This window comes from Triticum urartu, chromosome 2A (genome assembly GCF_056163025.1).
Source record: "Triticum urartu cultivar PI428250 chromosome 2A, HENAU_Tu73, whole genome shotgun sequence".
Lineage (NCBI taxonomy): Eukaryota > Viridiplantae > Streptophyta > Magnoliopsida > Poales > Poaceae > Triticum > Triticum urartu.
Genome location: NC_141874.1, coordinates 18,500,869 through 18,524,813, shown reverse-complemented (window position 1 = coordinate 18,524,813; position 23,945 = coordinate 18,500,869). Strand labels below are relative to the sequence as shown.

Sequence of the window (23,945 nt, the reverse complement as noted above, 5' to 3'; positions counted from 1 at the left end):
CCGAGAGAGAACCACCTACTCATGTGTTAAGATCAAGTGATTCCAATCCAACCATTTGAACCTTGATTTCTAGCCTCCTCAAGTTATTTTCCACTCAAATCCCTCTCCTGCCCAAGCCAAATCTGTAAGAGAGTAATTGAGTGTTGAGGTGACTATCTTTTGAAGCACAAGAGCAAGGAGTTCATCATCAACGTACCATCTATTATCTGTTGGAGAGTGATGTCTCCTAGATTGGTTAGGTGTCACTTGAGAGCCTATAAGATCATATGGAGTTGAACCAAGGAGTTTGTAAGGGAAAGGAAATTGCCTACTTCGTTAAGATCTCCCCCGAGTGAGGCTAGTCTTCCGTGGACGTAAGCCATGGTGGAATAGACAAGGTTGCTTCTTCATGGACCCTTCGTGGGTGGAGCCCTTTATGGACTCGTGCAGCCGTTACCCTCTGTGGGTTGAAGTCTCCATCAACGTGGATGTACGATAGCTTCACATATCGGAACCACGCCAAAAATCATCGTGTCTTCATTGTGTTTGATTTCTCCGACCCACCCTCTTTACGTTCATATGCAAAGTCTTTACTTTCCGCTGCACTACTCTTAGACTTGCATGTGTGTAGAATTACTAAAACTTGCCTACAACTAAAATTGGGAAAAAGATAAGCTTTTATTCAGTCAGGTAATCTAATCACCCCCCCTCTAGACATACTTTCGATCCTACAACAGGGGGCAATATCAGCTGCTCACATGCTACGAATTAACTAGGAGCAGATCCAACGACCATATGTGGAGCTTCACAAATTTGCAAAAAAGAGCTCCAGGACTCCCGTAATTATGCTAAGATCTAGGGTTCCTGAGATTTATGGTGATTCATATTTTGTTTCAATCTGCTTTTACCTTATGACTTGTTTTGGCCTCGCGCTTACCTTTTAGTTTTTGATGAAAAACAAAGACACATCAACTTGTGTTTTGATCCGTATGCAGTAATTCTTGAGAGATAAGTAGACAAGGTCTTAGGAGTTACTCCCTCCGTCTCAATTTGCAAATTTGAGCCGCTCACAAATTGGATGTAATAAAATCTTATATTATAAGACGGATGGGGTAATTTTAATTTGACCCAGACCTTTGTGTAATCCCATATAAAGATAGGATGACTAGTGGGGGTCAAATCAAATTAAAATCTGGCACTATATAAGGATGCTGACACATGAGCCTTAAGTAGCACCACTTTTTTTTAATATATATAAACAAGTAGCACCACTTGGTTGCTAGCAGAGGCCAAGAAGAGCAGAGAGTTCGTTTTCGGAAGCTGACCTGGCCGGGGGGGAAAGGCCCACCTTTTGAAGATTTCCGCCAACCCGATCCATCGGCGATGAAAACGCGAGTGTCACTTTACTTGAGGTCACAACAGGGGGAGGAAGATTCTCCCGGTGCGCAAATTTTATGGGCTGGATCCGTGTCCAAATTTTCCTTATCCAGTCAGTAACATGTACTTGATACAGTTGTATTTAGACAAGTATAAGACAAAATTTTTGAAATGGAGGAAGTACTAGTGCAACATGCTTGTGTGTGGAGGTGAGAAATGCCCGTGCACGATCGACGCGTACCCTTTGCGTTGCGGCATCTGTACATAGATAGACTGTACAAGTGCGAAGAAATGAAAGAAGGGCGCATCCTGCCTAGCTCCATCTGACGGCGCAGTGCAGACATCTTCATGGGGAGCAGCTGCAAAACACGGGGGAGTTTTGGACCTCTTTTTGGATGCTCTATCTAAAGGTGCGATCGATCGAGGCCAGTCCGCTTTCGGACGGCAAGATTCTCCCAGTTTGGTGGCGGGCCCAAACTGTGGGGTGAAGAGATAAGATCGTCGTAAGTAGGAGTACGTACGTACTACTATCCCAATCTGCTGGTGCTGGAAAGCATGTGCATGGATGGAGCGCTTATACCTTTCTGCTTGTGACGGAAAGGCTGCCTTTCCGTCTCCTATTTGATTGATTTGCCCCCTTCATGCCTTCGCATCATTTTTGTTTGCTTTTCCCGTCATAGTCTCCTCTGATGCATGCTAAATGGGGAATGCCATGGTCCCCTGTGTTTTGTTTATAGCGAAGCCTTCAGAACAAACTAATGCTACTCGTATTTGGTAAGTATTGTAGTATTCTCTATTTTATAGTTTGAAAGCAACGCAATGGGCCATAAGAATACAGAGTAGGGTGTGGCTAGGTCTCAATCGACTGAGACTTAACCAAGTCTCAATCAAGTGATATACTAGTATTTAAGAAGAAAAAAAAACTGAAAATAATTTTTTTATACGAATCTTCATGCAAAATCAAAGAAAGATAGCACCAACGAAGTCTCAGTTGAGACTTAGCAAAGTTGTACGAGGTATTATGAATCAAAATCCTCTCAGACTACACTAGTACACAGTCCACACCAAAAAATCAATCAGCAAATGTGTACCCTGGGGATGGAACAGATCCTAGCGCTGCCACGCAGCTTCTCCGCGAGCTTCGGGTGGCATCCATTCAGCTCGATGGATTTCAACGACGGCGGCATGGCGTACTCCGGGAATGTACGGACCTCGCCGCAGTCCGATATCCGCAGTTTCTCCAGGGACTGGAGGTTCAGGAAGAACACCCCCAGCAGCCTGTCCGTCACCACGCATCGGCTCAGCGAGAGGCTCCGCACTGAAGAGAGGAGCTTGACGTTCACGTCCGTCTCCCCTGCGTACTTGCTGATGCTCAAGGCTCTGACCGCCAGCGCGTGATCTTGGTGCAGCAAGTCCTGCTGCAGCAGCTGGACGGCCTCCCCGTGTACATCCAGCGTGAAGGAGCTGGATTTGGGGGAGAAGGCCATGTCTAGGTAGTAGGAGCTATTGTCCTTCTCTATTCTCATGTTCTTCACGGTGGCCGGCACCCGGGGCAGCTTGGCCAGTCTGGGGCAGTTGAGTATGAGTATCTCCTGGAGGCGAGGAAATTTGTCCTCAGTCGAATCGGCGCTCCACTCGATCAAATTGGGCATGTCATCGAGCACCAGTTTCTCCAGCGAGCGGAGCACGCCGGCGCCGTAGAGTTTGTGGTCGATTCGAGCAATGGCGTACATCTCTTTGAGGTGCAGCATTCTGAGATCAGGAAGCTGGCTCAGGCATGGCAGCGCCTGCCAGTTCCTGCAGTTTATGAGAATCAGGTGGCTCAGGCTCGTCAGCAGGTTGCTCCCCAGCCAGCCAGGCGACGATGTGCCCTGGTACCTCTGGATGCGCAGCTCCTGGAGCCTACCATTTGGCTGGAGCCCCTCCAGGACTTGCTCCTGTGAGTCTGTGGAGGTGGAGCAAGTTCGTCCCCCCAGCTTGGGGAGCTCCCATTCCAGCTTCAGGGTCTTAAGAGATTCTTTCTTCCCAAGCTGAGCCTTCTGAGCTTCTTCTTTGCCGGCGACGGCCTGAAGACCCTTCACGGTGAGCGTGCCGTGGAGGGAGTCCATGCCTGCAAGCTCTTCCATGCCATGGCCCTTTCCCCTGTCGGCACAGAACTCGACGGACCCCTGGAATCTCTCCAGCCTCCCGATACGACGTATCATCGCAACGTACTTCATGTCCATGTCGAGGTGCCGCAGGTTCACCAAGTTACTCATGCCATCGCCCGGGAACCCATGGTCTTCATCAAGCTTGCAGTCTTTGCCGAGAGACAGTGTCTGTAGGTGCAGCAGCTTGGTAACCGCGGCGGGAAGGCTCTTGGCGGAGTCAGGCAGGCCTAGGTACCGCAGGTGCTTCAACTTGCCGACGGCTTTCGGCAACTCGGTGATGCGTGTGCCGGCAAAGTCTAGCACTGTGATGGCCTTGAGCTGCTTCAGTACATGGTTGTCAATGGCGAAAACAGCAGTACTCGAGCTTGATCGGCCATCATCGAAGACTAGCAATGTCCTCAGCTTCTTCAGCACGGGGTCATCCTTGAGCTGAGCCAGGGCCAGGCAACCTCCGCCGGTCAGCGATAGGTGTCGAACACTTGCCGGGATGTTACCCCTTCTTCTAATAAGATCATCGTTGCTTAATCTGAAGAACTCGGTCGCGCAGACTGACATGAGCATCGAATGGACCTGGTCATGGATGACAAAGCATGTCGCCCTGCCATCCCTGGAGATGGTTTTGAGCATGGACCTTTTCTGCAGCTCTCCGACGTATTCTCTCCCGACACCCTCCATGCTCTGCCCGTGGTCACCGCATATGATGCCATGTGCTATCCACATCTTGACCAACGTTTCAGGTTCGAACTCCCATTTGTCAGGGAACATGCTGCAGAACCCCAGGCAAGACCGCAGGTGCTGAGGCAGATTCCTGTAGGTGGACGCGCCGGCGGCGCAGGCAAGAGGAGCTTCGCTGGCGAGGCCGGCGCCGCAGTACCAGGATCCTGCCTTCTCCAAGAGTTTCTTCCAGTCTTTCTTCCGGTGTCTGTTCTTCATCATGTCGACGACAGTTTTGGCCGCCGACGGCGAGCCCCTCAGCTGCTCCGCGACGCTCCTGATCACATCGTCGAGAGGCGGAGTTTTTTTTTGGGCGTCACCGAACGCGATTTTCTTGAGCACCAGGACGAGGTCGTCGGCGCCGAGCCCATTCAGCGTGATCTTGGTGCCGGCACCGAGCACCTTGGCGCAGATGGTAGCTCGGCACGTCACCAGGATCCTGCTCCCGTTGCCTCCGTCCCTGAACGGGGCTAGCACGTCCTCCCAAGTTGTCCTCATCTTCTCCGTCTGGCCATGGCCCGACTCGTCGTTGCACACGTCGTCGAGCACTAGAAGGTACCTCCTAGAGGCGACCAGCCCTTGGACCGCCTGCTGGAGCATGCCGAAGCTCATCTCCGTGGCGGGGCACTTCTCGTCGACGCCGCTTGATCCGGGGATGGACCTCCAGATCTCAGTCAACAGCTCGGTCTGGGTGAACATGTATGGAACGCTCGCCCACACCATCAGATCGAAGTGCTTGTTGTTGATGCTCTTGTCATGCCATGCCCGCCGAGCGATCGTGGTCTTCCCGGTGCCGCTGTGGCCGATGACCGCCACGACATTCTTGTTGCTGCTGCTACTGCTGGGCTCGTCGCTGACGTTGAGTAAAGCCCAGACGAGCCGGCCATACTCCCGCTTGTACCCCACGAATAGTTCTCGGCCCGGCGCCGCCGGTAGCAGCGGGCCAGTCGCCCGTCGTGACACGGAGCGCGAGTATCCTCGGCCCCCGCTGCTGCCGGCGTGGATCTTGAGGTGGGCGAGATCCCGCAAGCTCTGCTGGATTAGCGGTAGCTCGTCCAGGAGTTCCTTGAGCCGATTGAACGCCTTGTCCCTGCCGATCAGCCGTCGGCCGGCTCTCGCCACGGAGTGAGCAACCTGAGCGACCTTGTTGTCGCGCAAGTTGGACTTGACGATGTCGTCGTAGGTGAAGTCGTCCAGGACGGACCGCACATCGTGGATGGCGTCCACGAGCCGGCCCACCCAGTTGTCCGTCCCGCCGCCGGCGGAGACGTCGTCGTCGGCGCGCCGCAGTTGACCCTGCTGCCGCACGGTCTCGACGGTCGTGGTCATCTCCTCCAGGACATCTACAAGCTGACGGAGGTGCTTGGCCAAATGTTTGAAGCTCGAGTACTTGCTGCTCAGCAAGGATCTCACCTCGCCGATGAGCTCCTTGATGATCGGAGAGAATACCCACCCACCAACCACCAGCAGCGTGCCGGCCGGCATGGCTAAGCGGTGCAGCACTCTGCTGATGGCTTGACGACAAAGCCGGGGCCGGCTGAAGGATCGATGGAACCTGGCTTGCTAGGCTAATTAGTACAGCTAACTCCTAATAACTTATTTAATCAATCAACACTCACACGGAGCTAGCAGAGAATGGATCTTGGGCGGTTACGCGTGCGTACCGCGGGATCATGCCCGTCCGTTGGTTTCAAAGTCGCCGCCCGGTCAGCCTGCAAGTGGGCCGGCTGTCCGTATATGCCCGCGTCACCATGCGTCTGTGAAAACATTGGAAGCTCAATTAGAGGCAGGGGAGAAATTTTCGAAAAAAAGACCCAAATAATAAGTGCCACACGTGTAGCAGGAACAACTCCGACCCTGATGTTTTTTTTAAACTAAAGTTAGGGCTTTGCTACACCTACGAAGGATTAGATTATTACGTTCTCTACGTAATTGCTGATATGACAGCTTTTAATTTGTCATTTGTTGGCCGCACGGGTCCACCCTAGAATCAGGGGGAGGGCGGTTTGATTGGTGTCATTCTTCGCTAAAGTTGTCATTCACAAAGAGAAAATAACGCACCTCCCCCCCCCCCCCCCCCCCCAAAATTGAAACTTGCTATCTCAAAGAAAGTTTTCATGCTTGACAACTGAAGGTATCATCCTCGTGTCATTAAATTTGCCATAAAAGATGTCCGGATTTACCATGTGTTAGTGCCACACGTGTGACACTTATCAAGGTGAAAAAATAGTGAAGAAATACTATTCAAAAAGCAGTCAAATTTTTGGGAAAAATATCTGAAGATAAAAAACCAGTGATCTCAAAAGGTGTGGCTCAATTATAGATACTACATGCTGGGGGATCGTTTTGTCTTGTAGTTAGTTGTTCTCTAGGCGGCGCCTCTGGGCGACACGGGCGGCGGCCTCTTCTCCATCGTTCTTTCTCACCAATAAGCTTGTTCCTCTCGCCCCCATCACCGCTTGATAAAGCCGATGCGATGGCATGACTTCGTTTTTCGTTCAACTTCGGTTTTCTTGCAATACTATGGGTTAGCAGTGCGGCTCTCTGCTTGTAGCGACTGCGAGGTAATGCGTGGCGCCACCAATAGTGTGGATGGCGCAATAGTTTGTGATCTTGCCAGGGCCTTCCCTCCCGATCTTATGGTTGTCGCCTCGTGCAGTATTCCCTTTAACGGCCGGTACCTTACGAGCATCCATATCATAGTGGAGAAAGGCAATGCTTGTGTCAAGGAATCCGCATAGCCAACACCATGTCGAGACACAACATTGACTTATATTGATGAGCACAGTTGCCGGATGACCATTTGTAGGCTCTTAGCGGCACCAATGAACTTGCGGTGTGGCAACCCCCTCACACCGAGTGACCCATGTGGTTTGCAGCACGGATTCGATGGGGAGGTCCTCATTAATGGTGGCATCTCGCGCGCGTGGGGCGGGGGGTGGGGGGGGGGGGGGAGGGGGTGTCATCGACCGTGTATCAACGTTCACGTTAGGATTGTGCGTGTGAGTGATTGTCTTCTGGACGTACGTGTATGCCTTGGATAGGATGAATATCTAAACCGTGTGACCATAGCAGATGTGTGCCCACCCCAAGCTTGACAAGTGGGGGCAATGCAAGATGACTTCAAGTTGGCGGTGCTCTTTGAGTACCAGATTTCAGAAATTTGTAGGTTACACCTCTTCATTGGTTGTAACTGGGTGAAATTGCTTCATTTCCTCTTTGATGGCATTGCAGTTGTTGCAATCCAAGTGATGCCAACTACTACATTGAAGGTCGTCGCTGCTTGCCGTTGATTATTTCAACATGGCATTTATGCTCAGTGACCTCTCACCTGAATAATGATACTGTGTTGTTGGAAAGGTGTGGTCAGATCGATATAATTGGAATCTTTTCACACACAAAAAGATATAATTGGAATCAACTTGGTATTTATATGCACCTGTCCATTATTATTATATTCATTTCTCGGATCCCCATGTATTTCCCCGTTGTTTCTTCGCAGGTTAACCCTCGGTGGGAAAACAGTGCCGCAAATGTCCTATGCGAGCTGGGTCCCGGTTATTTTGTCTCGACCCGAGGGCCACGGGCCGAACAGTAGAGCGGAGGGAGGAGATGAATGAAGTTGTGGCCCACGAAACGAAAGCTATACGCGGTGCGCACGCGTACGCGCACCACACAGCCACAGGACAGAAGGTATCTCCCTCGGTCTCTCCAGGCGTTAATGATTGAAGGAGGTGAGCAGCTAATTACTCTACCAATAATCACCATTCACCGGAGAGGAGGAAAGAAGAGGAATCTTTCGTGCATTGCCATCCACCGTACGTGCGTGCGATGGATCCATCAGGTGGTAAAACGACCGATGGCGAAAGCGCGGAGCAGGTAGTGGCTGATGGGTGCGTTGAACCGAAAATCCTAGACTTACGGGATGGTTTTACGGAAGTGTGCTACGGGATGTACGTGTCTCACACTCATTAATCAACTCTTCCCATGAAATTCACGAGGTGGGCCTTTTTTTCTCTCATGTTTGCAATGGCAAGTTGACAACTCAGCCTGTAAGTTTGCTTCCCTATAAATCTGTCCGTAGCTCTAGCAAAACTCGCGTTGAACACCACAAGTGGTACGTGATTTTGTTTAATCACAGTCACAGAGGCACCACCTCATAAGGTTTGCGCACTGCTTTCGTTAAAATAAAAGGGGCTTTACGCATGGCTAAGGCAACGAGTGATGGTGCCAGTCAAAAAAGTGGGAGGAGAAGAACGAAAAAATGAAACCCATTAACAGTCGTGCAAAGGGCGAGCCCTCGCGATAGCCACATCGATAGGAGCAGCAGTGCTTTATTTCTATCTTTTTTTTGACAAGAGGAGCAGTGCTTTGTGGAGAAACTTATTAAAAGAGAGGGGAAAAAAGAACTCGTTTGCATCTCCCACGCTATTTCCCCTCTCCCTCGTATCTTTCCCCCTCGCGTGGCGTCTAAGGTTGCGGCCGTCGGAGGCGCCGCTGGCTCGCCGACAGGAAGAGGGCATCTCCAACTCTCCTCCCCTCCTCATCTTGTCACGCGCAGGCATCTTATCCCCCCACCCATAGTCGCCGCCACTCCTTTGTTGCTACTCCGTCCATGGAGTTAGGAGGAGGCCTTAGGGACACTAGTGCAGAACCGGGCTTTAGCACCGGTTCGTAAGGGCCTTTAGTGCCGGTTCGGCAACCGGCACTAAAGGGTGGGGACTAAAGGCCCCCCCTTTAGTACCGGTTCTGCACGAACCGCCACTAAAGGGCCACCACGTGGCACGAGCCAGGGCCGTGGGAGGGGAGACCTTTAGTACCGGTTGGTAACACAAACTGGTACTAAAGGTTGGGGGTGTTTTGGTTTTATTTTTTTCCTTTAATTTTGTGTTTTCCATTTAATTTAGAGATTGTTTTTACATTATAATGAGTTGTTAAATGACTAGGTGAAAGTACAGTGGATTAGTTTGAAGTGCCGGATCATATAATAACTCATCATCATCATCACCATCATCATATTAATATAAAAACTCTTGCATCATATCATCACCAACAACATTAATTAGCTAGCTAATAATCATCATAGTCGTAATTACCACTATTTAATCATCCTAGTCATTACCGCTATCCAATCACCATAAACACCAGCTTAAAGAAGAAACATTCACTTGTACCAGAAGCAAAGATATCATCGAGTTCAACATGGTCATGAGATTATAAGCGTTCATAAGACCACAAAATTAAATCACTTTGAGATTAAGTTCAGGACGAAGAACACGGACATGAGAGGACAAGTACTAAGAGCATGCATGAACTAGCTAATCACTCCTGTTGCTCTCTCTCAGGTAAAATAGCATAGAACATGTGTAGAAATCCTGATTCATCATATTGAAGCATGCAGATGAACCTGTCTCCTAATTGTGGGTTGCGCTTCTGTTTGCTGCCCCCTAGTACTTCTCTGCGATCATTCACAATTTTGCTCCAGTCTTTCACTATTAAGCATTCCTCGGTTTTAGAAATCCTGAATGCACTCATGTGCGCTGTAGGATGTCTTGGCCGTAAGCTAACCATTGACATGTGACCTTTAGTCTCGATCCACTGAGGCACAACTATCATCGAGAGTCCCTGTTGAAGAACATCGTATAGTAACATACTTAGCAATGAAGTTTAGCTTAAAAAATAATGTATGCAAAAGATGCATTGAGGACAAATAGTAAAAATCTTACCATCATGCCTAAATAGATGTGACTGTAGTTCAATACGAACACTATTGGTCGCATGTTTTGAGTACTAAGATTTTCAAATTCAGGAAAATAATTTCTCTTGACAGCATCAAGATCCTCAAGCCATGAAACATAATGACTTATCTCCTCGCAGTTTAGTTCAGCCCCGGAACAGTGGACGGTCCTGTCTACCAAGCGCCGGACATGTTTGCTTAAATGGAAATAAGCTGTCAATAGAAATTAGTTGTCAACTATTTTTGAATAAACAATACCAAAGACATAAATATGGTTGAGAAACTCACGTAATGATAGAACTGGAGGCGTCTGCACATCGACCCAAATATCTCTATTACCTTCAATATCATCTTCCGGACGAATATCAAAGGTGATAACTGTTGGGGAACGTAGCAGAAATTCAAAATTTTCCTACGTGTCACCAAGATCTATCTATGGAGAGACTAGCAACGAGGGGAAGGAGAGTGCATCTACATACCCTTGTAGATCGCTAAGCGGAAGCGTTCAAGAGAACGGGGTTGATGGAGTCGTACTCGTCATGATCCAAATCACCGATGATCCTAGTGCCGAACGGACGGCACCTCCGCGTTCAACACACGTACAGCCCGATGACGTCTCCCATGCCTTGATCCAGCAAGGAGAGAGGGAGAGGTTGAGGAAGACTCCATCCAGCAGCAGCACAACGGCGTGGTGGTGGTGGAGGAGCGTGGCAATCCTGCAGGGCTTCGCCAAGCACCACGGGATATGAGGAGAAAGAGAGGGAGGGCTGCACCAACAGGCAGAGATCAGATCATGTGTTATGGGCAGCCCCAGGCCTCACTATATATAGGGGAGAGGGAGGAGGGTGCGCCCCCTCTAGGGTTCCCACCCCTAGGGGGGCGGTAGCCCTAGATGGGAAAGGGGAGGCGGCCAAGAGGGGGAGAGAGGGGGCGCCCCCTAGGGTGGGCCTTAGGCCCATCTAAGCCTAGGGTTTTCCCTCTCTCCTCCTTTGCTGCGCCTTGGGCCTTGTGGGAGGCGCACCAGCCCACTTAGGGGCTGGTCCCTCACTACCCTTGGCCCATGCAAGCCTCCGGGGCATGTGGCCCCACTTGGTGGACCCCCGGGACCCTCCCGGTGGTCCCGGTACGTTACCGATAAACCCCGAAACTCTTCCGATGACCAAAAAAGGACTTCCCATATATAAATCTTTACCTCCGGACCATTCCGAAACTCCTCGTGACGTCCGGGATCTCATCCGGGACTCCGAACAACATTCGGTAACCACATACAAACTTCCTTTATAACCCTAGCGTCATCGAACCTTAAATGTGTAGACCCTACGGGTTCGGGAACCATGCAGTCATGACCGAGACACCTCTCCGGCCAATAACCAACAGCGGGATCTGGATACCCATGTTGGCTCCCACATGTTCCACGATGATCTCATCGGATGAACCACGATGTCAAGGACTTAATCAATCCCGTATACAATTCCCTTTGTCTAGCGGTATTGTACTTGCCCGAGATTCGATCGTCGGTATCCCTATATCTTGTTCAATCTCGTTACCGGCAAGTCTCTTTACTCGTTCCGTAACACATCATCCCGTGATCAACTCCTTGATCACATTGTGCACATTATGACGATGTCCTACCGAGCGGGCCCAGAGATACCTCTCCGCTTACACGGAGTGACAAATCCCAGTCTCGATTCGTGCCAACCCAACAGACACTTTCGGAGATACCTGTAGTGCACCTTTATAGTCACCCAGTTACGTTGTGATGTTTGGTACACCCAAAGCATTCCTACGGTATCCGGGAGTTGCACAATCTCATGGTCTAAGGAAATGATACTTGACATTAGAAAAGCTTTAGCATACGAACTACACGATCTTTGTGCTAGGCTTAGGATTGGGTCTTGTCCATCACATCATTCTCCTAATGATGTGATCCCGTTATCAATGACATCCAATGTCCATGGTCAGGAAACCGTAACCATCTATTGATCAACGAGCTAGTCAACTAGAGGCTTACTAGGGACATGGTGTTATCTATGTATCCACACATGTATCTGAGTTTCCCATCAATACAATTATAGCATGGATAATAAACGATTATCATGAACAAGGAAATATAATAATAACTAATTTATTATTGCCTCTAGGGCATATTTCCAACAATAACCATATCAAGCTCAAATGCATAAGCCTTGCATAGTGCTTGCAAATTTTTGCATTCAAAATAGGTGTAGGTGTCTGCGTTGTATAATTTAACGTCAAAGGTATAATGATACGTCTCCAACGTATCTATAATTTTTGATTGCTCCATGCTATATTATCTACTGTTTTAGGCAATATAGGGCTTTATTATCCACTTTTATATTATTTTTGGGACTAACCTATTAACCGGAGGCACAGCCCAGATTTGCTGTTTTATGCCTATTTCAGTGTTTTGAAGAAAAGGAATATCAAACGGAGTCGAAACGGAACGAAATCAACTGGAGAAGTTATTTTTGGAAGGAAACCTACCAGATGGACTTGGACCCCACGTCAGGAGCAAAGGGAGGTGCTCACGAGGGTGGGGAGCGCCCCCTGCCTTGTGGGGCCCCCGAAGCTCCACCGACGTACTTCCTGCACCCATATATACCTACGTACCCTAAAACTTCCAGAACGGAGAATAGATCGGGAGTTCCGCCGCCGCAAGCCTCTGTAGCCACCAAAAGTCAATCGGGACCCTGTTCCGGCACCCTGGTGGCCATCTTCATCATCCCGGCGCTCTCCATGACGAGGAGGGAGTAGTTCACCCTCGGGGCTGAGGGTATGTACCAGTAGCTAGAAAGAAAAAAATGTGTATGTTTGGACAATTTTTCAAGCATTTGATCAATAAAAGGTAGAGGGTAATGATCTTTTCTAGTAACATTGTATAATTTGCGAAAATCAATTACCATTCTATAACCTGTAACAATTCTTTGCGGGATCAATTCATTCTTATCATTAGGAACAACCAGGGCCGGCCCTGAGGGGGGGCAGGGGGGAGACCGCCCCGGGCCCCCACGGTCAAGGGCCCCCCTCCCCCCAAGGCACACGCGTAGCCGGCCCAGCGAGGCAGGGATCGCACAGCTCGTAGACGAAGCTTTCCTTTAATCTCGCAGACGCAAGTCACGCATGCAGACGTGAAAGCACAAGTGCTCCCTAGGTGGTTTTGGTAATTAATGTCAACATATCTCTTGTTGGACTAACATTTTTATCTAGTATGTTTCAGATAAGTTCAACAATGAAGTGGCATGGACTAAAGGGCGTGGGAACTCCTTCAAGATGCTAAGGACAAAGGATTGGCTAAAGCTTCAAGCTCAAGACTCTTCATTTTTACATTTTAGTGATCCAAGATCACATTGAGTCTATAGGAAAAGCCAATACTATCAAGGAGGGATGAGGTGTTGATTAATGAGCCTCTTGCTTCATGTGCTTGGTGATATGCTCCAAAACCCTCAGCTACTTTCCCACTTCCACATATGACCTAAACCTAAAGTCAAACTCGGCCCTACCGATTCTTTCAATCCGGCGCCACCGAGTTTCACATGTCATAGCCACTGCCAAACCCTAAGCAAATCGGTTCTACCGATAGGGATCTCGGTCTCACCGAGATGGGATTGTAATCTCTCTGTGTATGTCCATTACCAAAATCGGTCTCACCGAGTTTAGGCAATTGTTACTACCGAGATTACAATGCAAACTCTCTGGTTAACTTATTACCAAAATCGGTCCAACCGAGTTTAGTAATCGGTCCCACCGAGTTTGCCTGACCAACCCTCTGGTTAGCTAATTACCAAAATCGGTCTCACCGAGTTTGTGTAATCGGTCTCACCGAGATTACGTTATGCCCTAACCCTAACCATATCGGTCCTACCGAGTTGCATATCGGTCCCACCGAAAATCACTAACGGTCACTAGGTTTACTAAATCGGTCCGACCGAGTTTGTTGATTCGGTCCCACCGAGATTGGTAAATTGTGTGTAACGGTTAGATTTTGTGTGGAGGCTATATATACCCCTCCACCTCCTCTTCATTCGTGGAGAGAGCCATCAGACTAAACCTACACTTCCAGCATCCTATTTCTGAGAGAGAACCACCTACCCTTGTGTTGAGCTCAAGATATTCCATTCCTACCATATGAATCTTGATCTCTAGCCTTCCCCAAGTTGCTTTCCACTCAAATCTTCTTTCCACCAGATCCAAATCCTATGAGAGAGAGTTGAGTGTTGGGGAGACTATGATTTGAAGCACAAGAGCAAGGAGTTCATCATCAACACACCATTTGTTACTTCTTGGAGAGTGGTGTCTCCTAGATTGGCTAGGTGTCACTTGGGAGACTCCGACAAGATTGTGGAGTTGAACCAAGGAGTTTGTAAGGGCAAGGAGATCGCCTACTTCGTGAAGATCTACCGCTAGTGAGGCAAGTCCTTCGTGGGCGACGGCCATGGTGGGATAGACAAGGTTGCTTCTTCGTGGACCCTTCGTGGGTGGAGCCCTCCGTGGACTCGCGCAACCGTTACCCTTCGTGGGTTGAAGTCTCCATCAACGTGGATGTAGGATAGCACCACCTATCCGAACCACGCCAAAAACATCCATGTCTCCAATTGCGTTTGAATTCTCCAAACCCTTCCCTTTACATTCTTGCAAGATGCATGCTTTACTTTCCGCTGCTCATATACTCTTTGCATGCTTGCTTGATATGTATTATGTATGTTGAAATTGTGCCTAAACTCCACTTAAACCGAAAAAGTTTAAAAAACTGCAACTTTAGCACTAAGTGTCTAATCACCCCCCTCTAGACACATCTTCTCAAGATCCTACAAGTGGTATCAGAGCTTTGGTCTCCATTGCGTTGGTTTAATCACCATTGGAGGAAGATGGATGAGTCTACTTTCGGGAGTCTTAGACATAGAGTGCCTATTCTTGATGGAGAATATTTTCATGAGTGGAAAAATGAAATGCTTGAGATTTTCAATGAATATCATTTGAACAAGTACGTTGCTAGTCCTTGTGCACCTCATATTGATCCCATGCATCCTACCCTAGATGAAGATATTGACATGATTCGCAATCTTAGAACTGTTGAGCTCATCATTAGAGGATTGCCCAAAAATCTGATTGCTAGCTTGCCTACTCTTAATTGTGCCTATACTATATGGAAATTTCTTGAGGAACGATTTCCCGATTATTCCTTGAAAAATTTAGATGAAATTCTCCATAAATCTATTGCCTTGAGTAAGATGAACTCTAGTGATCCTAGTTTTGGTGATTGTCTATTTGAGCTTACAAATCTCATGCATGCTAAAGGAAATGTTGGAATCATTAGTGATATCATATCCGAAGCTATAAGAATTCATAAAGGTAACCACTTTGATGATCATGTACCTAATGAATTACCCTCTCTAGGACTTGATCCTGTTGGGGAACGTTGCAGAAAACAAAAATTTTCCTACGGTTTCACCAAGATCCATCTATGAGTTCATCTAGCAACGAGTGATCGGATTGCATCTACATACCTTTGTAGATCACGCGCGGAAGCGTTCAAAGAACGGGGATGAGGAAGTCGTACTCGACGTGATCCAAATCACCGGAGATCCTAGCGCCGAACGGACGGCACCTCCGCGTTCAACACACATACGGTCAGCGTAACGTCTCCTCCTTCTTGATCCAGCAAGGGGGGAGGAGAAGTTGAGGAAGATGGCTCCAGCAGCAGCACGACGGCGTGGTGGTGGTGGAGCTGCAGTACTCCGTCAGGGCTTCGCCAAGCTCTATGGAGGAGGAGGAGGTGTTGGAGAGGGAGAGGGAGGCACCAAAGGCAAAGGTAAGAGGTCCTCCATCCCCCCCACTATATATAGGGGGCCTAGGGGGGGGGGCGCCGGCCCTAGGAGATGCAATCTCCTAGGGGGGCGGCGGCCAAGGGGTGGGGGCTTGCCCCCCAAGCAAGGGGGCGCCCCCCCTTTAGGGTTTCCCCACCCTAGGTGCATGGGCCCTAGGGGAAGTGGCGCCCCAGCCCACTTTGGGCTGGATCCCTTCCCACTTCAGCCCATGGGGCCCTCTGGGATAGGTGGCCCCACTCGGTGGACCCCCGGGATCCTTCCGGTGGTCCCGGTACAATACCGGTGACCCCGAAACTTGTCCCGATGGCCGAAATAGCACTTCCTATATATAATTCTTTACCTCCGGACCATTCCGAAACTCCTCGTGACGTCCGGGATCACATCCGGGACTCCGAAAAACTTTCGGGTTACTGCATATACATATCCCTACAACCCTAGCGTCACCAAACCTTAAGTGTGTAGACCCTACGGGTTCGGGAGACATGTAGACATGACCGAGATCGCTCTCCGGTCAATAACCAACAGTGGGATCTGGATACCCATGTTGGCTCCCACATGCTCCTCGATGATCTCATCAGATGAACCACGATGTCGAGGATTCAAGCAACCCCGTATACAATTCCCTTCGTCAATCGGTATGTTACTTGCCCGAGATTCGATCGTCGGTATCCCAATACCTCGTTCAATCTCGTTACCGGAAAGTCACTTTACTCGTACCGTAATGCATGATCCCGTGACCAGACACTTGGTCACTTTGAGCTCATTATGATGATGCATTACCGAGTGGGCCCAGTGATACCTCTCCGTCATACAGAGTGACAAATCCCAGTCTTGATCCGTGTCAACCCAACAGACACTTTCGGAGATACCCGTAGTATACCTTTATAGTCACCCAGTTACGTTGTGATGTTTGGTACACCCAAAGCACTCCTACGGTATCCGGGAGTTACACGATCTCATGGTCTAAGGAAAAGATACTTGACATTGGAAAACTCTAGCAAACGAACTATACGATCTTGTGCTATGTTTAGGATTGGGTCTTGTCCATCACATCATTCTCCTAATGATGTGATCTCGTTATCAATGACATCCAATGTCCATAGTCAGGAAACCATGACTATCTGTTGATCAACGAGCTAGTCAACTAGAGGCTTACTAGGGACATGTTGGTGTCTATTATTCACACATGTATTACGATTTCCGGATAACACAATTATAGCATGAATAAAGACAATTATCATGAACAAGGAAATATAATAATAATGCTTTTATTATTGCTTCTAGGGCATATTTCCAACAGTCTCCCACTTGCACTAGAGTCAATAATCTAGTTACATTGTGATGAATCGAACACCCATGGAATTCTGGTGTTGATCATGTTTTGCTCTAGGGAGAGGTTTAGTCAACGGATCTGCTACATTCAGGTCCGTATGTACTTTACAAATATCTATGTCTCCATCTTGAACATTTTCACGAATGGAATTGAAGCGACGCTTGATGCGCCTGGTCTTCTTGTGAAACCTGGGCTCCTTGGCAAGAGCAATAGCTCCAGTGTTGTCACAGAAGAGCTTGATTGGCCCCGACGCATTGGGTATGACTCCTAGGTCGGTGATGAACTCCTTCACCCAAATTGCTTCATGCGCTGCCTCCAAGGCTGCCATGTACTCCGCTTCACATGTAGATCCCGCCACGACGCTCTGCTTGCAACTGCACCAGCTTACTGCCCCACCATTCAAAATATACACGTATCCGGTTTGTGACTTAGAGTCATCCAGATCTGTGTCGAAGCTAGCATTGACGTAACCTTTTACGACGAGCTCTTCGTCACCTCCATAAACGAGAAACATTTCCTTAGTCCTTTTCAGGTACTTCAGGATATTTTTGACCGCTGTCCAGTGTTCCTTGCCGGGATTACTTTGGTACCTTCCTACCAAACTTACGGCAAGGTTTACATCAGGTCTGGTACACAGCATGGCATACATAATAGAACCTATGGCTGAGGCATAGGGGATGACACTCATCTCTTCTATATCTTCTGCCGTGGTCGGACATTGAGCTGAGCTCAATTTCACACCTTGCAACACAGGCAAGAACCCCTTCTTAGACTGATCCATATTGAACTTCTTCAATATCTTATCAAGGTATGTGCTTTGTGAAAGACCTATGAGGCGTCTTGATCTATCTCTGTAGATCTTGATGCCTAATATATAAGCAGCTTCTCCAAGGTCCTTCATTGAAAAACTCTTATTCAAGTAGGCCTTAATGCTGTCCAAAAGCTCTATATCATTTCCCATCAAAAGTATGTCATCTACATATAATATGAGAAATGCTACAGAGCTCCCACTCACTTTCTTGTAAACGCAGGCTTCTCCATAAGTCTGCATAAACCCAAACGCTTTGATCATCTCATCAAAGCGAATGTTCCAACTCCGAGATGCTTGCACCAGCCCATAAATCGAGCGTTGGAGCTTGCACACCTTGTCAGCACACTTAGGATCGACAAAACCTTCTGACTGCATCATATACAATTCTTCCTTAAGGAAACCATTAAGGAATGCCGTTTTGACGTCCATTTGCCATATTTCATAATCATAGAATGCGGAAATTGCTAACATGATTCAGACGGACTTCAGCTTCGCTACCAGTGAGAAAGTCTCATCGTAGTCAACCCCTTGAACTTGTCGATAACCCTTAGCGACAAGCCGAGCTTTATAGATGGCCACATTACCATCCGCGTCTGTCTTCTTCTTAAAGATCCATTTATTTTCTATGGCTCGCCGCTCTACGGGCAAGTCAGTCAAAGTCCATACTTTGTTTTCATACATGGATCCTATCTCGGATTTCATGGCTTCTAGCCATTTGTCGGAATCCGGGCCCGCCATCGCTTCTTCATAGTTTGAAGGTTCACCGTTGTCTAACAACATGATTTCCAAGACAGGGTTGCCGTACCAATCTGGTGCGGAACGTGTCCTTGTGGACCTTCGAATTTTAGTAGGAGCTTGATCAGAAGTATCTTGATCATCATCATTAACTTCCTCTCTAGTCGGTGCAGGCACCTTAGGAACATTTTCTTGAGTTGTGCCATTTTCCGGTTCAAGAGGTAATACTTCATCAAGTTCTACTTTCCTCCCACTTACTTCTTTCGAGAGAAACTCCTTCTCTAGAAAGGATCCATTCTTGGCAACAAAGATCTTGCCTTCGGATCTAAGGTAGAAGGTATACCCAATAGTTTCTTTAGGGTATCCTATGAAGACGCATTTTTCTGACTTGGGTTCGAGCTTTTCAGGTTGAAGTTTCTTGACATAAGCATCGCATCCCCAAACTTTTAGAAACGACAGCTTAGGTTTCTTCCCAAACCATAATTCATACGGTGTCGTCTCAACGGATTTCGACGGAGCCCTATTTAAAGTGAATGCGGCAGTCTCCAAAGCATAGCCCCAAAAAGATAGCGGTAAATCGGTAAGAGACATCATAGATCGCACCATATCTAATAGAGTGCGATTACGACGTTCGGACACACCATTACGCTGAGGTGTTCCAGGCGGCGTGAGTTGTGAAACTATTCCATATTTTCTTAAGTGTGTGCCAAACTCGTGACTCAAGTATTCTCCTCCGTGATCTGATCACAGGAACTTGATTTTCCTGTCACGTTGATTCTCAACCTCACTCTGAAATTCCTGGAACTTTTCAAAGGTCTCAGACTTGTGTTTCATTAAGTAGACATACCCATATCTACTCAAGTCATCAGTGAGGGTGAGAATATAACGATAGCCACCGCGAGCCTCAACACTCATTGGACCGCACACATCAGTATGTATGATTTCCAATAAGTTGGTTGCTCGCTCCATTATTCCTGAGAATGGAGTCTTGGTCATTTTACCCATGAGGCTTGGTTCGCACGTGTCAAATGATTCGTAATTAAGAGACTCTAAAAGTCCATCAGCATGGAGCTTCTTCATGCGTTTGACACCTATGTGACCAAGGCGGCAGTGCCACAAGTATGTGGGACTATCATTATCAATCTTACATCTTTTGGTACTCACACTATGAACATGTGTAGCATTATGCTCAAGATTCATTAAGAATAAACCATTCACCATCGGAGCATGACCATAAAACATATCTCTCATATAAATAGAACAACCATTATTCTTGAATTTAAATGAGTAGCCATCTCGAATTAAACGAGATCCCGATACAATGTTCATGCTCAAAGCTGGCACTAAATAACAATTATTAAGGTTTAAAACTAATCCCGAAGGTAAATGTAGAGGTAGCGTGCCGACGGCGATCACATTGACCTTGGAACCATTCCCGACGCGCATCGTCACCTCGTCCTTCACCAGTCTCCGCTTATTCCGCAGCTCCTGTTTTGAGTTACAAATGTGAGCAACCGCACCGGTATCAAATACCCAGGAGCTACTACGAGTACTGGTAAGGTACACATCAATTACATGTATATCACATATACCTTTCGTGATGCCGGCCTTCTTGTCCGCTAAGTATTTGGGGCAGTTCCGCTTCCAGTGACCACTTCCCTTGCAATAAAAGAACCCAGTCTTGGGCTTGGGTCCATTCTTTGGCTTCTTCCCGGCAGCTTGCTTGCCGGGCGCGGCAACTCCCTTGCCATCCTTCTTGAAGGCTTTCTTACCCTTGCCCTTCTTGAACTTAGTGGTTTTATTCACCATCAACACTTGATGTTCCTTTTTGACTTCTACCTTTGCTGATTTCAGCATTGCAAATACTTCAGGAATGGTCTTTTCCATCCCCTGCATATTGAAGTTCATCACAAAGCTCTTGTAGCTCGGTGGAAGCGACTGAAGGATTCTGTCAATGACCGCGTCATCCGGGAGATTAACTCCCAGCTGAGTCAAGCGGTTATGCAACCCAGACATAGTGAGTATGTGCTCACTGACAGAACTGTTTTCCTCCATCTTACAGCTGAAGAACTTGTCGGAGACTTGATATCTCTCGACCCGGGCATGAGCTTGGAAAACCATTTTCAGCTCTTCGAACATCTCATATGCTCCGTGTCTCTCAAAACGCTTTTGGAGCCCCGGCTCTAAGCTGTAAAGCATGCCGCACTGAACGAGGGAGTAGTCATCGGTACGTGCCTGCCAAGCATTCATAACGTCTTGTTCTGCAGGGAGAACAGGAGCGTCACCCAGCGGTGCTTGTAGGACATAATCTTTCTTGGCAGCTATGAGGATGATCCTCAGGTTCCGGACCCAGTCCGTGTAGTTGCTGCCGTCGTCTTTCAGCTTGGTTTTCTCTAGGAACGCGTTGAAGTTGAGGACTACGTTGGCCATTTGATCTACAAGACATATTGTAAAAATTTTAGACTAAGTTCATGATAATTAAGTTCATCTAATCAAATTATTCAATGAACTCCCACTTAGATAGACATCCCTCCAGTAATCTAAGTATAACATGATCCGAGTTAACTAGGCCGTGTCCGATCATCACGTGAGACGGACTAGTCAACATCGGTGAACATCTTCATGTTGATCGTATCTTCTATACGACTCATGCTCGACCTTTCGGTCTTCTGTGTTCCGAGGCCATGTCTGTACATGCTAGGCTCGTCAAGTCAACCTAAGTGTTTGCATGTGTAAATCTGTCTTACACCCGTTGTATGTGAACGTTGGAATCTAACACCCGATCATCACGTGGTGCTTCAAAACAACAAACTGTCGCAACGGTGCACAGTTAGGGGGAACACTTTCTTGAAATTATTATGAGGGATCATATTATTTACTACCGTCGTTCTAAGTAAACAAGATGCAGAAACATGATAAACATCACATGCAATCAAATAATAATAGTGACATGATATGGCCAATATCACATAGCTCCTTTGATCTCCATCTTGGGGCTCCATGATCATCTTGTCACCAGCATGACACCATGATCTCCATCATCATGTCTCCATGAAGTTGCTCGCCAACTATTACTTCTACTACTATGGCTAACACGTTTAGCAATAAAGTAAAGTAATTTACATGGCGTTTCTCAATGACACGCAGGTCATACAAAAAATAAAGACAACTCCTATGGCTCCTACCGGTTGTCATACTCATCGACATGCAAGTCGTGATTTCTATTACAATAGCATGAACATCTCATACATCACATATATATCATTCATCATTCATCACAACTTTGGCCATATCATATCACAAAGCACTTGCTGCAAAAACAAGTTAGACGTCCTCTAATTGTTGTTGCAAGTTTTACGTGGCTGAAATAGGGTTCTAGCAAGAACATTTTCTTACCTACGTGAAAGCCACAACGTGATTTGTCAACTTCTATTTACCCTTCATAAGGACCTTTTTCGTCAAATCCGCTCCAACTAAAGTGGGAGAGACAGACACCCGCCAGCCACCTTATGCAACTAGTGCATGTTAGTCGGTGGAACCGGTCTCACGTAAGCGTACGTGTAAGGTTGGTCCGGGCCGCTTCATCCCACAATACCGTTGAAGCAAAATAAGACTAGTAGCAGCAAGAAAGTTGACAACATCTACGCCCACAAAAAATTGTGTTCTACTCATGCAAAAGGAACTACGCATAGACCTAGCTCATGATGCCACTGTTGGGGAACGTTGCAGAAAACAAAAATTTTCCTACGGTTTCACCAAGATCCATCTATGAGTTCATCTAGCAACGAGTGATCGGATTGCATCTACATACCTTTGTAGATCACGCGCGGAAGCGTTCAAAGAACGGGGATGAGGAAGTCGTACTCGACGTGATCCAAATCACCGGAGATCCTAGCGCCGAACGGACGGCACCTCCGTGTTCAACACACGTACGGTCAGCGTAACGTCTCCTCCTTCTTGATCCAGCAAGGGGGAAGGAGAGGTTGAGGAAGATGGCTCCAGCAGCAGCACGACGGCGTGGTGGTGGTGGAGCTGCAGTACTCCGTCAGGGCTTCGCCAAGCTCTATGGAGGAGGAGGAGGTGTTGGAGAGGGAGAGGGAGGCACCAAAGGCAAAGGTAAGAGGTCCTCCATCCCCCCACTATATATAGGGGGGCCTAGGGGGGGGCGGCGGCCCTAGGAGATGCAATCTCCTAGGGGGGCGGCGGCCAAGGGGTGGGGGCTTGCCCCCCAAGCAAGGGGGCGCCCCCCCTTTAGGGTTTCCCCACCCTAGGTGCATGGGCCCTAGGGGAAGTGGCGCCCCAGCCCACTTTGGGCTGGATCCCTTCCCACTTCAGCCCATGGGGCCCTCCGGGATAGGTGGCCCCACCCGATGGACCCCCGGGACCCTTCCGATGGTCCCGGTACAATACCGGTGACCCCGAAACTTGTCCCGATGGCCGAAATAGCACTTCCTATATATAATTCTTTACCTCCGGACCATTCCGAAACTCCTCGTGACGTTCGGGATCTCATCCGGGACTCCGAACAACTTTCGGGTTACTGCATATACATATCCCTACAACCCTAGCGTCACCGAACCTTAAGTGTGTAGACCCTACGGGTTCGGGAGACATGTAGACATGACCGAGATCGCTCTCTGGTCAATAACCAACAGCGGGATCTGGATACCCATGTTGGCTCCCACATGCTCCTCTATGATCTCATCAGATGAACCACGATGTTGAGGATTCAAGCAACCCCGTATACAATTCCCTTCGTCAATCGATATGTTACTTGCCCGAGATTCGATCGTCGGTATCCCAATACCTCGTTCAATCTCGTTACTGGCATGTCACTTTACTCGTACCGTAATGCATGATCCCGTGACCAGACACTTGGTCACTTTGAGCTCATTATGATGATGCATTACCGAGTGGGCCCAGTGATACCTCTCCGTCATACGGAGTGACAAATCGCAGTCTTGATCCGTGTCAACCCAACAGACACTTTCGGAGATACCCGTAGTATACCTTTATAGTCACCCAATTACGTTGTGACGTTTGGTACACCCAAAGCACTCCTACGGTATTCGGGAGTTACACGATCTCATGGTCTAAGGAAAAGATACTTGACATTGGAAAACTCTAGCAAACGAACTATACGATCTTGTGCTATGTTTAGGATTGGGTCTTGTCCATCACATCATTCTCCTAATGATGTTATCTCGTTATCAATGACATCCAATGTCCATAGTCAGGAAACCATGACTATCTGTTGATCAAC

The 23,945-nt window shown here is 48.0% G+C and overlaps 1 protein-coding gene across 1 annotated transcript; it reads right to left on the bottom strand.

Annotated features, from left to right (window-relative positions):
- Positions 1 to 2,137: 2,137 nt before the first annotated feature.
- On the bottom strand, positions 2,138 to 6,021 carry LOC125529552 (putative disease resistance protein RGA1). Its single transcript, XM_087542776.1, has one exon. It carries the CDS (start codon positions 5,703 to 5,705, stop codon positions 2,433 to 2,435), a length of 3,273 nt encoding a protein of 1,090 aa, XP_087398902.1. The 5' UTR covers positions 5,706 to 6,021; the 3' UTR covers positions 2,138 to 2,432.
- Positions 6,022 to 23,945: the final 17,924 nt, after the last annotated feature.

What these genes read in the sequence shown, in the direction of transcription:
- LOC125529552 (XM_087542776.1), bottom strand. Translation starts at nt 5,705, where the DNA reads ATGCCGGCCGGCACGCTGCTGGTGGTTGGTGGGTGGGTATTCTCTCCG.